General features: G+C 44.6%; 1 protein-coding gene across 1 annotated transcript; it reads left to right on the forward strand.

Moving 5' to 3' along the window:
* The first annotated feature begins 3,183 nt into the window (after positions 1–3,183).
* Positions 3,184–7,615, forward strand: MAP10 (microtubule associated protein 10). Its single transcript, XM_068154346.1, has one exon. The coding sequence runs from the start codon at positions 3,196–3,198 to the stop codon at positions 5,560–5,562; it is 2,367 nt and encodes a 788-aa protein (XP_068010447.1). The 5' UTR covers positions 3,184–3,195; the 3' UTR covers positions 5,563–7,615.
* Positions 7,616–14,850: the final 7,235 nt, after the last annotated feature.

The raw sequence follows: 14,850 nt of genomic DNA on the forward strand, positions 1-14,850 counted from the left end.
GACATCAAGATACTTGAATGTGTCCAGAGAAGGGCAACGAGGCTGGGGAGAGGCCTCAAGCCCAAGCCCAAGCCCTGTGAGGAGAGGCTGAGGGAGCTGGGATTGTTTAGCCTGGAGGAGGCTCAGGGGAGACCTTCTTGCTACCTCCAACTACCTGAAGGGAGGTTGTAGACAGGTGGCGGTTGGTTTCTTCTCCTAGGCAACCAACACCAGAACATGAGGACACAGTCTCAAGCTGTGCCAGGGGAAGTTTAGGCTCGAGGTGAGGAGAAAGCTCTTCACCGAGAGAGTTGTTAGCCATTGGAACGTGCTGCCCAGGGAGGTGGTGGAGTCACCATCCCTGGAGGTGCTCAAAAAGGGATTGGCCGTGGCACTTGAAGCCATGGTTTAGTAGTCATGAGGTGTTGGGTGACAGGCTGGACTTGATGATCTTTGAGGTCTTTTCCAACCTTATTGATTCTAAGAGTCTATGATTCTATGATTACTAAATGTAACTAATGTGGATTGTAGTATGTACCTGCTGCCTTTGGGCAGTAGCACATAATGAAACCGAGGCATGCCTATTTTCTAAACCACTCTTTTATGACATGCATCTGAAGAAGTGTTATCACAAGTCTCCTTAACATGGTGGTTAGTAGGAATTATGACCATTGGAAAGTAACAGGTCCCCTTTTCTAACTTGCAACTCAACAAAACTGTTTGTTCCTGTTTATTTTGAAAATAAATACACTCTCCTGACCAGAGGATTAACTTAATAAAGCTCACTCACATGAACAAACTTAAAAATCACTACCTCTTTCCATTTAAATAATTGTTTTGCCACTAACTTGCTGACTGATCATACACAACTTATTTCTGCCAAGATTTTTCACAAGTATTCAGTCATTTCTATGTATACCAGCTGTGCAAAATGAAATATAGAATTTGGTTGATTTTCAGGGACATAAACCTGAAAATTTCAGCATCACTTGAAACTGCTGGGAGTGTAGAGGCTCAGCATCTTAAAACATTATGGTTCTTCCATAATTTACCTTCTAACCAGTCACAGTTACACAGGAGTCTTTGCCTACATGGGTGTGGTAGGTTGAAATTTCCCCCCCAACACAGAACTGCCAGTCCAGGTTAGGTGGAAAGCAAATGAAGCTGTATTTACAAGCAAAACTACAATCTAAAATATGAAATGAGATGTACAAAGTATGCAATATTTACATATATATACAATTGATGAACAAAAACCCCCTGGAAGCCAGGGGGCTACCAACAGCTTTCCTCTCCCTGCTCCCTTTCCCCCTGTATGCAGGACAAAGAGAAAAAGGAGAAAAAGCAGAGAGCTCCTGTTAGTACTTAACCACAAGAAGAATGTATTGAAGGTCAGCAAAGCCAGCAGAAGCACTAGTTAGTATCTGCTAAAGCGGCAGAGCCAAAAAGAAAGGTAGTTTATACACACTAACCTTGTTAGATATCTGTCCAAAAGGGTTATTTAGACCTTAACACTATTTTACCTTTTATATCCAGTGGTAATTTATTTACATTCTACTACTCTCTATTCTAGATTTGTGGAAAATTTTCTAGGCATAGCCTAAAACTACCACAATGGGTTGGAGGTTTCAAAATGAAGAGGTTAGAAATCTTGGACTAAATGTCACAGCCACAGTACGCCCATCTGTGAAACACGCAAAATGTCTACACATTTTCTTCTTGGGAGGCCTTGAAAGCAACTATTTGAACCATAGTCTATTATATGTGTTGCTTTCAGTGTATCAGGGAGTTGTTTTTTTTTCTTTTTTCCTTTATGAAAAATGACAAGTAAATTGTCAGGCCTTCCTAGCATGGGAATGGGCTGAAGGAAACACAGGAAAAGCAGATGAGCTGGAGATGAATGTGGTAGTAAAATGGATTGGCCATTTTTTTGTCTGCCACAATGCCAGTACAAGGGTAACATCCCAACACTAGCAGCCTTGACAGCAAAGGACTTACAGCTCTTACTCATGTGCTTAGAATAGAGGCAGTAGAAGAACTGAGAAGAGCTTAATTATTTACTTCGTATATCCTGGTCACAATTCAAAGGTCAAACTTCTTAACTATCTTCTCACAGGTAACAGATAATGAAAGGTATCCTTTAAATAATAATGACCAAGAGACCTGACCAACAGTGAAGAGTTGGATTCTTTAACCACTTTCTGCTGTTTTCTGCTTCTCTAAAAAGTGATTGTGATTTGGCAAAGGAAAGAAAAGTAAAGAAATGGGGGGACGCGGCGGGGATGCCTTTTAATTACTTCCCTGGTAGCAATTACTTGAGTAGCATGTAGCAAGAAGACTGGTTTAAGGGGAGGTCAGAGAGGGAAGGACACAGTCTTTGCCAAGCAGGAAGTGAGAAGTGAAAGCATCTGTGTGCCTACTGCAACTCCTACTTTATATGCAGACAAGAGAGAAAATAGGAATTTATCAATGCATGACCAAGGCACTCAGGCATTACAGCGATGGAAACATTAAGAGGTGACATTCACAGCTGAGTAGAAAAACCTAATTAATGTAGAACTACAGTTCTTAAAATTTCAACAACCCCTCTACTGTGGAGACTCTTCATCACACAGGCCTTGACTCCAATTTCCATGCCCCTCCCTGTCTCCACAAGCACTCCTGCTGACTGATGGTGCGCAGTGAACCATTCTGTCCCTGCTCCTGAGGCTGTAAGCCACAGTGGGGAAACATGCTCAAGCACACCACTTGAAGCCCATAGAGGACTAGCGCGTGACACCAGCCACCATGCTAAACAGGGCGCTTCTGAGCAGACACCAAAGAGTTTTCATGGGTTGTGTCTGCTGCCCTCAACCCAGCCTGTCGCCTCTGCCAGGGCAGGCCGCAAGATGGCTGCCGCTGGGGGCACTCAGGAGGCCAGGGAGCCCAGCACATATCCCCACCCGCCCGACCAGGAGCTAGGCAGCCCCTCAGAATCCCTGGAGCCGTCCACGGCTGCGATGTAGGGTGTAGTGGGTAGCGGTTCCGTGGCTGTCTCAGGACGCCAAGATTCACGCGGCGCGGACCGCCCGACCCGGGTCGCTTTGCAAGGGAGCGCGGCCAAGGGCCGCACCAGCAGAGGCCCGGCTGCCCCACCTTCCTCTCGCGAGAGAGCTTCCGGCGCCGCCGGCACGCCCCACCACACCCCTCTCGCGAGACCGGAGCCGGGAGGCCGCCATGGCAGCGGCCGCGGAGGGGCTGTTCGCGCTGGAGCTGATGGTGGAGGAGGTGCTGGTGACGGCGCCGGGTCCCACAATGCGCCCGGTCGTGGCACTGCGCCTCTTGGGCTTCCCCACCCTCCTGTTGCACCCTGCCGCCGCCACGCCGCCCCTGCGGCCGGGTCGGGCCTTCCCCTTCGGTCGCGGCAAGCGCTGCCTCTTTCGCTGGCGCCGGAACTCGCTCTGCACAGCGCTCTACCGTCGGCCGCTGCGTGCCTTGCTCCTGGCGTACCCAATCGAGCTCGCTCCGGGCCCTCCCCGCCTCCTGGGCAGCTGCGACGTCTCCTTGGCCCCCGCCGCCGCCGAGCTGTTGCAGCAGCCCGAGGCGCCTGCCTCCTCCGGCCGCCGCGGTCGCTTCCCGCTGCGGGACGCTGCGGGACGCTCCGTCGGGGAGCTGGTCTTGGGCTACCGTCTTACGAGCCTGCAGGGGGGTGAGGAGCCGCCCCCGCCAAGCACCGCAAGCCCCCGCTCTGCCACGCCGCCTGTCTCATCCCCTGAGCCAAGGGCCGAGGAGGAGGATGTGGAGCTGGAGGGCAACATCTTTTGCCCTCCCGTGCTCTATTACAGTCGCGAGGCAGCTGAGCCCCATCTGCCACCAGCAGCTGCGGCTGCAGGGCAATGGGAGCATATCAAGGCCTGGAGACCGCAGGACAAAGACAAAGGCCAGACCCCCCCTCATCCTAGTGCTGGGCGCTCATTGCTACACCCCACCAGCCCTCAACAGCTCCACCACACACTGAGGCAGCTGCCACTACTTAATGCCTTGCTGGCAGAGCTGTCAGTGCTCACCCATCGCATTATGCCTGTTGATGCCCAGCCCAATCGTGAGTGGGCCTACCAGGCCCCACGGGGCAGTGGGAAGGCCTCACAGCCCCCTAGTCCTGGCTGCTCTTCTGCCCTCAATCCTAAACAGGTACCTGTGAGGCCTCCTAGGAGCAGTGAAGCTGCCAACCCTCGAATAAAGCAAGAACAACAAAATGACACCTCACCAGGGTCTCTTCAGCCTGGGAAAGGACCTAAGAAAGCTGTACCCCAGGGAGAGACAGGCACTGAAAGGAATTGCAAAACCAAGGAGAACAGGCCTCCCAGAAAAAAATTGTTGTATGGACTGACAAAGACTCTGAGGCTGCGGCTGCAGCAGACCAACCCTGGTAAGCTGGAAATTCATGAAAGGAGAGAGCAGTACAGAAAAAAGCAAATGGAGGTGCTGAAGGAGAGAAGTGTTTTATCCAAAAGAAAACTGCTCAGAAATGCTGGAGAACAGCATGTGGTTTCTTACAGGCATTGTAGCAAGGGAAACAGTTCAAAGAAGAATAATCAGTTTCATAAAACTGTTGAGACTTTGTTACAAAATGATGTTCTCCCAGAGTATATTTCAGTGAGAGATGTGTCCCCTGACCTGCAGAAATGGGCTACTGCAACTCTACTGAAGGACAATGACCTTACAAGCCAGGGAGATCCACATAAAGTAACTACAGCTCCCTTAATGGAGAAAACTGCATTAAAATCTGCTGGAAAGGAAAAGTCTGCAAAAATGCAACTATCAGAAGTTTTCCCATCAGATGCTGATGCACAGGGAAGTAATGAGGAAGCAATATACTTAATCCATCATAAAACCACAGAGTGTGATGATGTGTCTGTTGCAAGTGATTGTAAACCAAGCTCCAGCAGGAGTACTGAAAATGGCTCTGAATTCATATACTCAGATGACTTTGTTGAGAACACACTTTATTCAGAAGATTTCACCAGTGCTGAGCATACGGGCAGAGACTCAGAAGCTCTTGACAGCAGTCCTGAACTTGAAAGCCAAAAGCAAGGTTGGTCAGGTACAGAGCTGAAATCGAACAGGTCCAGAATTTTAAAGATGACTCAAAGATCTGAAAGTGCTTCAGGTCCTCTGCCAGCTTCTTCAGCTTCATTTCCAGGCCAATCTCAGAAGAGAAATCGTGACTTCAAAACCAGCCAGAGAACTAGTGGTGAATCAGTCGATTCACTTAATCTTGCCCAAATAGAGTCGTCATCATTAGACGAAGAACAGGAAGCCCAACAAATCAGTAAGGATGACAACAATGGTGATCACATTAAACAAGTATCTACACTGAGAAGCAAAGAAGTTAGTTCAGAATCTGATCTGAATATAGGAAAGGGGCAGACCTCTGCAGAAAAAAGCCAGTCAGTAACTCGAGTACCTGATCCTGAACTTAGCATCCTAGAAAACAGCATGTCAGACATAGAGGATAATTTTCCAGGAAAACTCTGTGTTGCTAATCAGTACAAAGACATCAGTGACCTTGTAATGAACAAGCTGCCAGGATACACAATGTAATTACAAGTTTTCACTATCTGAATTGAGAAGCGATAGTTACACTTTGTAAGGCCATTTGCATTTATCTGCAGTATAGACAAGTTAATGTAAGGTTTTATCGTGCACATTTAATACATCTGTGAATTTACTTAAGATGGTTTTAAAATAAACTGCTATTTGAATCTCTAAGAAATGGCTCTTAACTGGTACCTGCTGCATGACTTCAGTCTCAGTATCGTAATACAAAAGTAATCCAAACAGCACAAGAAACGTACTGTTGAATGCAGAGATGAAGACAGAAGCAGCAAATGCAGTTGGTGCCTACAGAACTTTTCAGAGAACTAATAGCATCCTACAGGAATGGCCAAGTACAAAATACATTCCTAAATGAAGTTTTTATTCCTTATGAAAATGGTTCCATGCTTTTCATTACAAATAGTTGCCTAGATCATGCAGTCACAGCCGGCAGTAGCACAGGTTTTAAGCAGCAGTATAATGTATTTACTTCACTTCTTTGTCAATATGGTGACCAGAAGTAGATGAACCCTGTTAAGAGTTTCATAGGTTGAAGTTTCTTTCCATTAAGTCAGATTTTCACAATTTATTATAAAAGAGTTTAGGAATTATTGGTGATAATAAATCATTATAATTGGGGCACGCTTTGAGAGTTTGATGTAAATTACTTGACCTTGAAGACTAAGGCTGTGTAAAGAGTAGGAAAGACTGTTAAATTCTCAACGCTTCAGCACTCTCTGATTGCATTCTCTGACACTGGGGAAAAGGAGGGGTCAGCACCCACAGTCCAGAAACTTGGAACAAAATGGTGTATTGCATCATCATTTAAGGATTCAGGTTAATGAAGAATTTGCTGTCTCCTTATGGTGGCTGAACTACCATCTGATGTTCAGTTTTGACTTCTGGTTTGTTTTTTACCACTTCCAGTTTGATCACTGAACTAAACTTTTGTTTAACTACTGAGTCTTTCTAGAGTCTATATCCCTGTTACAAATCTCAGATGTCCTTTGAGTTGAATTTGAAGAGGGCTTAAAATTCCTGCCTTATTTTGTAGGTCTTTCTTGCCCCCCCCCCCCCCCTTCCACTCTGAGTAGTTTGTTTCCTTTGTCAGCTTTACGTGCCTATTTCATCGTTTAAGACATTTATTCTCAGTTAAATGACGGACTTAGCAATTCCCCTTGTCCTTGTAATCTGATTTCTTTCCCTAGTTTTTTTGTTTTTATTGTAATTCTCAGTGTACCTAGTGCAAGAGCCTGGTTTAACATTTTGGAGGGATTCTTTTTATTTTCATCCTATGTGTTTATTTTGTAGGAATGACAGTACCTCTCCTATTTAAAGTACTAACATCTGTGAGGATTATCCCAGTACTACTAATATTTTTAAATCTAAAGGTAAGCAGCTGAAATTACCCATATATCAAAGAAATCTTTTGCCATAGCAATTCTTAAATGTCATTTAGGGTCCATGTATTTTATCAGCTCCAATTCCAGACCAAATTATATGTATTTTTTTTTCTTGTAATGCCATGGAATTTTTTGATACATATGAATTCCAACTGCCACTTACACATTCTAATATGCAGTAATTCTAATTTTATTGATTGCATAAGTTCTTGTAGCGCTCATGGTCGAAACTATCATTAAAATAACACAGTGCTGCCCAAACATTTTGCTGTGCAGCTTATTAAATGTGTGACTGAGTCCATGATTTGAAGATCATTACTTAAGAAATTATTATTTTCAAAATAAAGTTTATTTTCAACCCTAGCTGGATTGAAACTCAAGGAAATTTCCCAGTCTTTTTCTATCTTACCCCATCTTCACTTTTCAATTTCCAGAAGTCAATATGGTAGGAGCAATATTTTGTTTGTTTAAATAATGAAACCAACCTCTTTTCAACCAGTTTTATTTGGGATGACATTCCCAATGTTTATGGTGTCATAGCATTTAGAGCTTTATCAGGAGAATGATGAAAATGTCAAAAATGCATACTAGGAAGGTAATAGGAGGCAATACAGAAGAACAGAGCATAAGGATCATGCTTACATGTTTTAGGTTGGTTTTGTGTTCTCATATATACACTCAAGGTAGTTACTACTACATGAAGACATTAACATACAGTTTCTGTTCTCTAGGATAAAGATATTTTTGGCTATTATATTGTGAGAGTAAATGAAATTGTAAACACAGTTTTACTTACTGGTCCAACAGCAAGTCTCAGTGAAAACAGGAAAGAACTTAGTGCCACTGGTTTATCAGGGTTAGGGTTAGGCTGTTAGGGTTAGAGTTATCATTAGGGTTTGGCCATTAGGGTTAGGGTTATTGTTAGGGTTAAGCCATTAGAGTTAGGGTTAGGCCTTTAGGGTTAGCATTAGGGTTAGGGTTACACCAGTACAGTTAGAGGTATTGGTAGGGTTAGGTCGTTATGCCACTAGAGTTCAGGTTAGGTTTAGTCTACTAATATTAGGGTTAGAGTGTCCTTACACATCATCTCTCTGGCTCTGGAACTGGAGGGTCAGGCTATGAAGGAATTGCATGAAGGTCCATCCAGGTCGTTGTCTGGGATGTTGTCTGCCCCATGCATTAAGACTAACTTGTTTTAAGAAAAATAGGAGAGTAATAATGGTAGGTGATTTCTTTCTGAGGGCAACAGAGCACCCCATATGCCACCTAGATCCATTCCTCAGGGAATTCTGCTGCCTCCCTGTGCCCAGGTCAGAGATTTTACTAGGAAACACCGAGTCTGGTACAGCCCTATTATCCATTACTGGTCATACAGGTTGGAAGCAATGAGGTTGCATATAGAAGTCCTAAGGCAATTGAAAAAGTCTTCAAGGCACTGGGGTGGTTGAAGGATCAGGAGCACAGGTAGTATGTACTTCAATACCTTCAGTGGCAGGGAAGACTGCACTGAACACTGAAAGGAATAGGAAAACACAACTGATTAACATGTTGCTCAGTCTCCAAATTGTCAGCCTTTGTTCTCATGGGGGACTTTAATTTACCAGATGTCTGCTGGAAATACAACACAGCAGAGAAGAAACAATGTAATATGTTCTTGGAGTGTGTGGAAGAGAACTTCCTGACACAGCTGATAAATGACCCTACCAGGGGAGGTGCCTTGCTAGACCTGCTGCTTGCAAACAGGGAAGGAATGCTGGGTGATGGGGTGGTCAGGGGCCATCTTGGGCTTAATGATCACAAAATGATAGAATTCTTGGTGAAGTAAGAAGGGTGATCAGCAAAACCACTATGATGGACTTCTGGAGGGCCGACTTCAGACTGTTCAGGACACTGGTTAAGAGTCCCTTGAGAGACAGTCCTGAAGGGCAAGGGGGTCCAAGAAGGCTGGGCATTGTTCCAGTAGGAAGTCTTAAAAGCTGAGCGGCAGGCTGTCCCCATGTGTCATAAAATGAACTGTCAGGGAAGATGCCCAGCCTGGCTGAACAGGGAGCTCTTGCAAGGGCTCAGCAAAAACAGGAGAGTTGACCACCTTTGGAAAGAGGGCAGGCAAGTCAAGAAGAATACAGGCGTCTAGTTACACCATGCAGAGAGAACATCAGAAAAGCAAAAGCCTGGCTAGAACTTAACCTGGCCACTGCCATGAGGGATAACAAGAAAGGTTTTTACAAATACATTAACAACAAAAGGAAAGCCAAGGAAAATGTCCACCCTTTATTGGATGTAGGGGGGAACATTGCTATCAAGGATGAGGAAAAGACTGAAGGACTTAATGCCTTCTTTGCCTCACTCTTTAACAGTCAGACCCATTATCCCCAGGGTGTTCAGCCTCCTGATAGAGATGGAGAGCAACACTAACTCCCCATAATCCAGGAGGAAGCAATTAATAACCAAGTTCATCTTGAGTGCACGCATATGGCAAGTGCAAGACAACTGTGGGATTGGGCCCAGCCAGCATGGGTTCATGAAAGGCAGGTCCTGCTTGACCAACCTCATCTCCTTCTATGACCAGGAGAACCACCTAGTGGATAAGGTAAAGGCTGTGGACATTGTCTATCTGGACTGTAGCAAAGCCTTTGACACCATCTCTCATAGCATTGTCCTTGAGAAACATGTGGCATGGCATAGCCAGGTGGACCCTGTGCTGATTAAAAACTGGCTGGATGTCTGAGCCCAAAGAGTTGTGATAAACGGGGTTAAATCCAGCTGGTGGCCAGTCATAAGTGATGTCCTCCAGGGCTCAGTATTGGGGTCAGTTCTGTTTAACAATTTGGATAAGGAGATGGAGGGCACCATCAGCAAATTTGTAGCCAACACTAAATTGAGCAGGAGCATTGATCTGCTCAAGGGTACAAAAGCTCTGCAGAGAGATCTAAACAAGGTTAAATTGACGGGTTGAGGTAAATGGAATGAAGTTTAACAGGACCAAGTGCCGGGACCTGCACTTTGTTCACAATAACTTCAAGCACCACTACAGGCTTGGGGAAGAGTGGCTGGAAAGCAGCCCAGTGGAAAAGGATCTGGGAGTGCTGGTGGATAGCCAGCTGAACACAACCCAGCAGTGTGCCCAGGTGGCCAAGAAGCCTGGCCTGTGTCAAAAACAGTGTGTCCATCAGGGGTGATTGTGCCCCTGTACTCAGCCCTGGTGAGGTCACAGTTTCAGTACTGTGTTCAGGTCTGGGTGGCACGTCTGGTGGATGTGGGGAGGCCTGTGGATGTGGTCTACCTGGACTTCAGCAAGGTCTTTGACACCGTCCCCCACAGCAAACTGCTGGCTAAGCTGTCAGCTCGTGACTTGGACAGCAACACTCTGTGCTGGGTTAGGAACTGGCTGGAGGGCCGAGCCCAGAGAGTGGTGGTGAATGGTGCCACATCCAGCTGGCAGCCAGTCACTAGTGGTGTCCCCCAGGGATCAGTGCTGGGCCCCATCCTCTTTAACATCTTCATTGATGATCTGGATGAGGGAATTGAGTCAGTCATCAGCAGATTTGCTGATGACACCAAGTTAGGAGCAGATGTTAGTTAGAGGGTAGAAAGGCTCTGCAGAGGGACCTCGACCGACTGGACAGATGGGCAGAGTCCAATGGGATGGCATTCAACAAGTCCAAGTGCCGAGTGCTGCACTTTGGCTACGGCAATCCCATGCAGAGCTACAGGCTGGGGTCAGAGTGGCTGGAGAGCTGCCAAACAGAGAGGGACCTGAGGGTGATGATTGACAGCCACCTAAACATGAGCCAGCAGTGTGCCCAGGTGGCCAAGAGGGCCAATGGCATCCTGGCCTGCATTAGGAATAGCGTGGCCAGCAGGAGCAGGGAGGTCATTGTGCCCCTGTACTCTGCATTGGTTAGGCTACACCTTGAGTACTCTGTCCAGTTCTGGGCCCCTCAGTTTAGGAAGGACATTGAGACACTTGAACATGTCCAGAGAAGGGCATCGAGGCTGGTGAGAGGCCTTGAGCACAAGCCCTATGAGGAGAGGCTGAGGGAGCTGGGATTGTTTAGCCTGGAGAAGAGGAGGCTCATGGGTGACCTCATTGCCCTCTACAACTACCTGAAAGGTGGTTGTAGCCAGGAAGGGGTTGGTCTCTTCTCTCTAGCAACCAGCACCAGAACAAGAGGACACAGTCTCAAGCTGCGCCAGGGGCAGTTTAGGCTCGAGGTGAGGAGAAAGTTCTTCACTAAGAGAGTCATTTGTCATTGGAATGGGCTGCCCAGGGAGGTGGTGGAGTCACCATCCCTGGAGGTGTTCAAGAGGGGATTGGACATGGCACTTGGTGCCATGGTCTAGTCATGAGGTCAATGGTGACAGGTTGGACTCGATGATCCTCGAGGTCTCTTCCAACCTTAGTGATACTGTGATGCTGTGATTATAGGAAAGACATTGAGGTCTTGAAACATGTCCAGAGAAGAGCAGTGAGGCTGGTGAGGTATTTGGAAGGCATCTTATCTGAGGAGTGGCTGACAAAGCTGGGGTTGTTCAGTCTGGAGAGGAGAAGGCTGAGGAGAGATCATATTGCTCTCTACAACTACCTGAAAGTGAGGCTGGTGCTGGTTTGTTCTCTCAAGTAACTAGCAATGGGATGAGAGGAAATGGGTTTAAGTTTTAGATTAGACATGAGGAAAAAACTTCTTTACTGTGAGAGTGATGAGGCACTGGAACAGGCTGCCCAGGGAGGTGCTATCCCTGGAGGTGTTCGAGAAACATTGTAGCTGTGACACTTCAGGATATGGTTTAATGGTCATAGGTTATGGTTCGACTTGATCTTAAAAGTCTTTTCCAACGTTAAGGACTCTATGATTCTAATATATTGGCAAGAAGTACCTGCTAATGGCAAGAAGATTCTATATGTATTCTATATGACAAGAAGAGAGATGAAGAATCAAATCTTGTCCCCTTACACATGAAAACTGATTTGAAAACTCTTCTTTTTGAACATGAATGGCTATTTTTTTCAGCATGTGTTCAATCCATGTTCCTGGAAATATTATTATTACTCATGACTGTGGGTCCTTAACTACTGCTAGTCTGACAAAATCAAAGTGAAAGAGCTTTCAGCTGTTACTGTTGATCAATCTCCATAAACATGCAGTCCCTGTTACATGTTGTTACATGCCTGACAGAGCCCATGGTCACTCACAGTGCAGAGTGTCACAAAGCCAATGTATTTACTGAAAGCTCTTTACTAACTCATAGCTCACATAACCTTATGTTGATTGAATTTGCTGTGGGTTTTTTTGCTTTGGTTTCATTGACATAGTTCTAAAAACTTCCTTGCTCCACTCTATTAAACTATAGTTATGTCAAATTAAAGTTTTACACTGTTGTTAGTTGCACTTTAAGCTTTACTAGTGTGAAAATAAAATGTGAGAAGTAATTACCTAAGCTTGTTATAGATCCTTACTAGACAAAGCTGCGTTGCTTCTCTGTTGCAGCTGATCTTGCTTTAAATCTGTGTGATATTCTAGAAATCACAGAATGGTTTAAGTTGGAAGGGACCTTAAAGATCACCTAGTTCCAACTCCCTCACCATAGGCAGGGACACCTTCCACTAGACCAGGCTGCTCAAGGGCCTGTCTAACCTGCCCTTGAACACTTCCAGGGAGAGGGCATCCACAGCCTCTTTCCTATATCCAGTCTAAATCTACCCTCTTCCAGCTTAAAGCCATTCCTCCTCATCCTATCACTACAAACTCTTGTGAAAAATCCCTCCCCAGCTTTCTTGTAGGTCTCATTCAGGTACTAGAAGACTGCTATAAGGTCTTCTTGGAGTCTTCTCTTCTCCAGGCTAAACAACCCCAAGTCTTGCAGCCTGAGGGAGGTGTTCCAGTCCTCTGATCATCTTTGTGGCCCTCCTCTGGACCTGCTCCAGCAGTTCAATGGCCATCTTGTGTTGGGGGCACCAGAACTGGATGCAGTGCTCCAGATGGGGTCTCATGAAAGCAGAACAGAGAGGGACAGTCACTTCATTTGTTTTGCTGGTTATATACAAATAATGTCTATGGGTGTTAAAAAAACATAGTTTTTACTTAAGATGGTTAAATCATCTCAAATAACATTGAACTTAATGTTTCACCACAAGTCCCAAACTTGTGAGAAATAAACTGTTAAATATACACATTTTCCCCCCAGAATTTATGACCCTAAAGTAAGTTTGTTATGACTGTATTTTAAACAGTTATTTCAGCATACTACTTATTAAAATAAATGTAGATAGCCAGTATTATATAACTGATGGTGCAATAGGAAGAGCAGGATACAAAATACTGACAGTTCAGGTCACTTTACCTCTTCTACTGTAAGATTTCCCTAGTGCTAAGTAGTTCTCATCCAGTCAGAGGCTAGGAACATTTTTAAAGAAGTCCCAGCCAGCCATGCTTCCTCCACTTCATTTTTTCAGCTCTCAGCACTCTGAGTAGATGGCAGAGTTTCTCTTCTCTTTGTGATTACCCAGTATTTTACGATGCCTGCTATTGCACTCATTTTGTTTCTCTTTGTGTAAATGCTGCTCAGAGTTAAATTCTAGTCATTGTTTGGAAATCTTTGGGAGTTTGCTTTCCTTTTCTAAATATTTGTCACCAGCATCTACTTTACTGCTTGCTTAGCTTTAATTGTCTATAAAAAAGTCAAATAATTGAGTTGCACATTCATATCCTTAAAAGATTTTGATGACTTCTACATGCAGGATCTTCACCAGATCCTGTGAAATTAATGACCATCCACAACTCTGAACATTTGGCTGTGGTCGACAGACATCAGGTTTCTTCACCTCTTTCAAACCCTGCCTCTAATCCTTTTCTAAAATTTTGATTTTCAAACAAACCTTTCTTTTAAGATGACTGAAACCATCTTTGTGAGAACAGATGCTGGCTTTAATTTAACATGCATCTAGAGCTAATAGCAATTACATCTGCTATAGCTGATGTTTGCTGCCAGCTAGCTGCTTGCATTTCCCATTTCCCTTTTAGTCAGTATACTGTTTGATTTTAATTTCAGTTTTGCTCACATTCAGATTCTTCCCTCATTTTACATTCGTTTTATGTATGCAGTTCTGTTATGTTGAAGTCACCCTGATGAGCTGCAGCTTCACTGTCTTTTTCTTGTTTGGACTGACATTCACCTGTATTAAAGAGTTTTGGTTTGGCTTTTATGATTTCACTTGTCTGAAGTATGACAATTGTAATGTAAACCTCCCCTGACTTTATGGAATTGCTTGCATTTTCCCAGAAGGGTAGTCAGTGTTTTGTATTGGTTTCTTGAGGATGAATTTGAATGTCTCATGCCGAAGAAAACAGTATTAATCTTCAGTTCTGCAGAGACCTCTGCAATTGATTCACATACCAATTGTGTAAGGTAACATGGCTTGGAAGAGGAAATGTTTAAATACTATCTGAGATACACATTACTTCTAACTAAATTAACATTTAAAGATTGATTCAGGTACAGTTAATTGAAACAAAACAAAACAACAAAACCAAACCAAAACCAACAAAACCAAACCCTAAAATGTTAACTAAAAAAAAAAAATTCAGATGTCTGTTACATATTTGCTGGAATCACAGACATTTTTCAAACATTTTGAGTGATAACCTAGTAGATTTCCTTCATACATTATAGTATCTGAGCTAAATGCAGTAGCAATCTAACACCCATCTGGAAGAAAGGAGAATCCAGGAAACTACAGACCTATCAGTCTGACCTTGGTACCAGGGAAGGTCATGGAGCAGCCCCGTTACACACCATGTAGAGAACAACCAGGGGATCAGGGCCAGTCAGCATGGCTTTAGGAAGGGCAGGTTCTACCTGACCAACCTGATCTCCTTCTGTGACAGGATGA

The sequence above is a fragment of the Melanerpes formicivorus genome, unplaced genomic scaffold (genome assembly GCF_026170545.1).
Source record: "Melanerpes formicivorus ecotype bairdi unplaced genomic scaffold, bMelFor1.0.p_v2 SCAF_2, whole genome shotgun sequence".
NCBI classification, from domain to species: domain Eukaryota; kingdom Metazoa; phylum Chordata; class Aves; order Piciformes; family Picidae; genus Melanerpes; species Melanerpes formicivorus.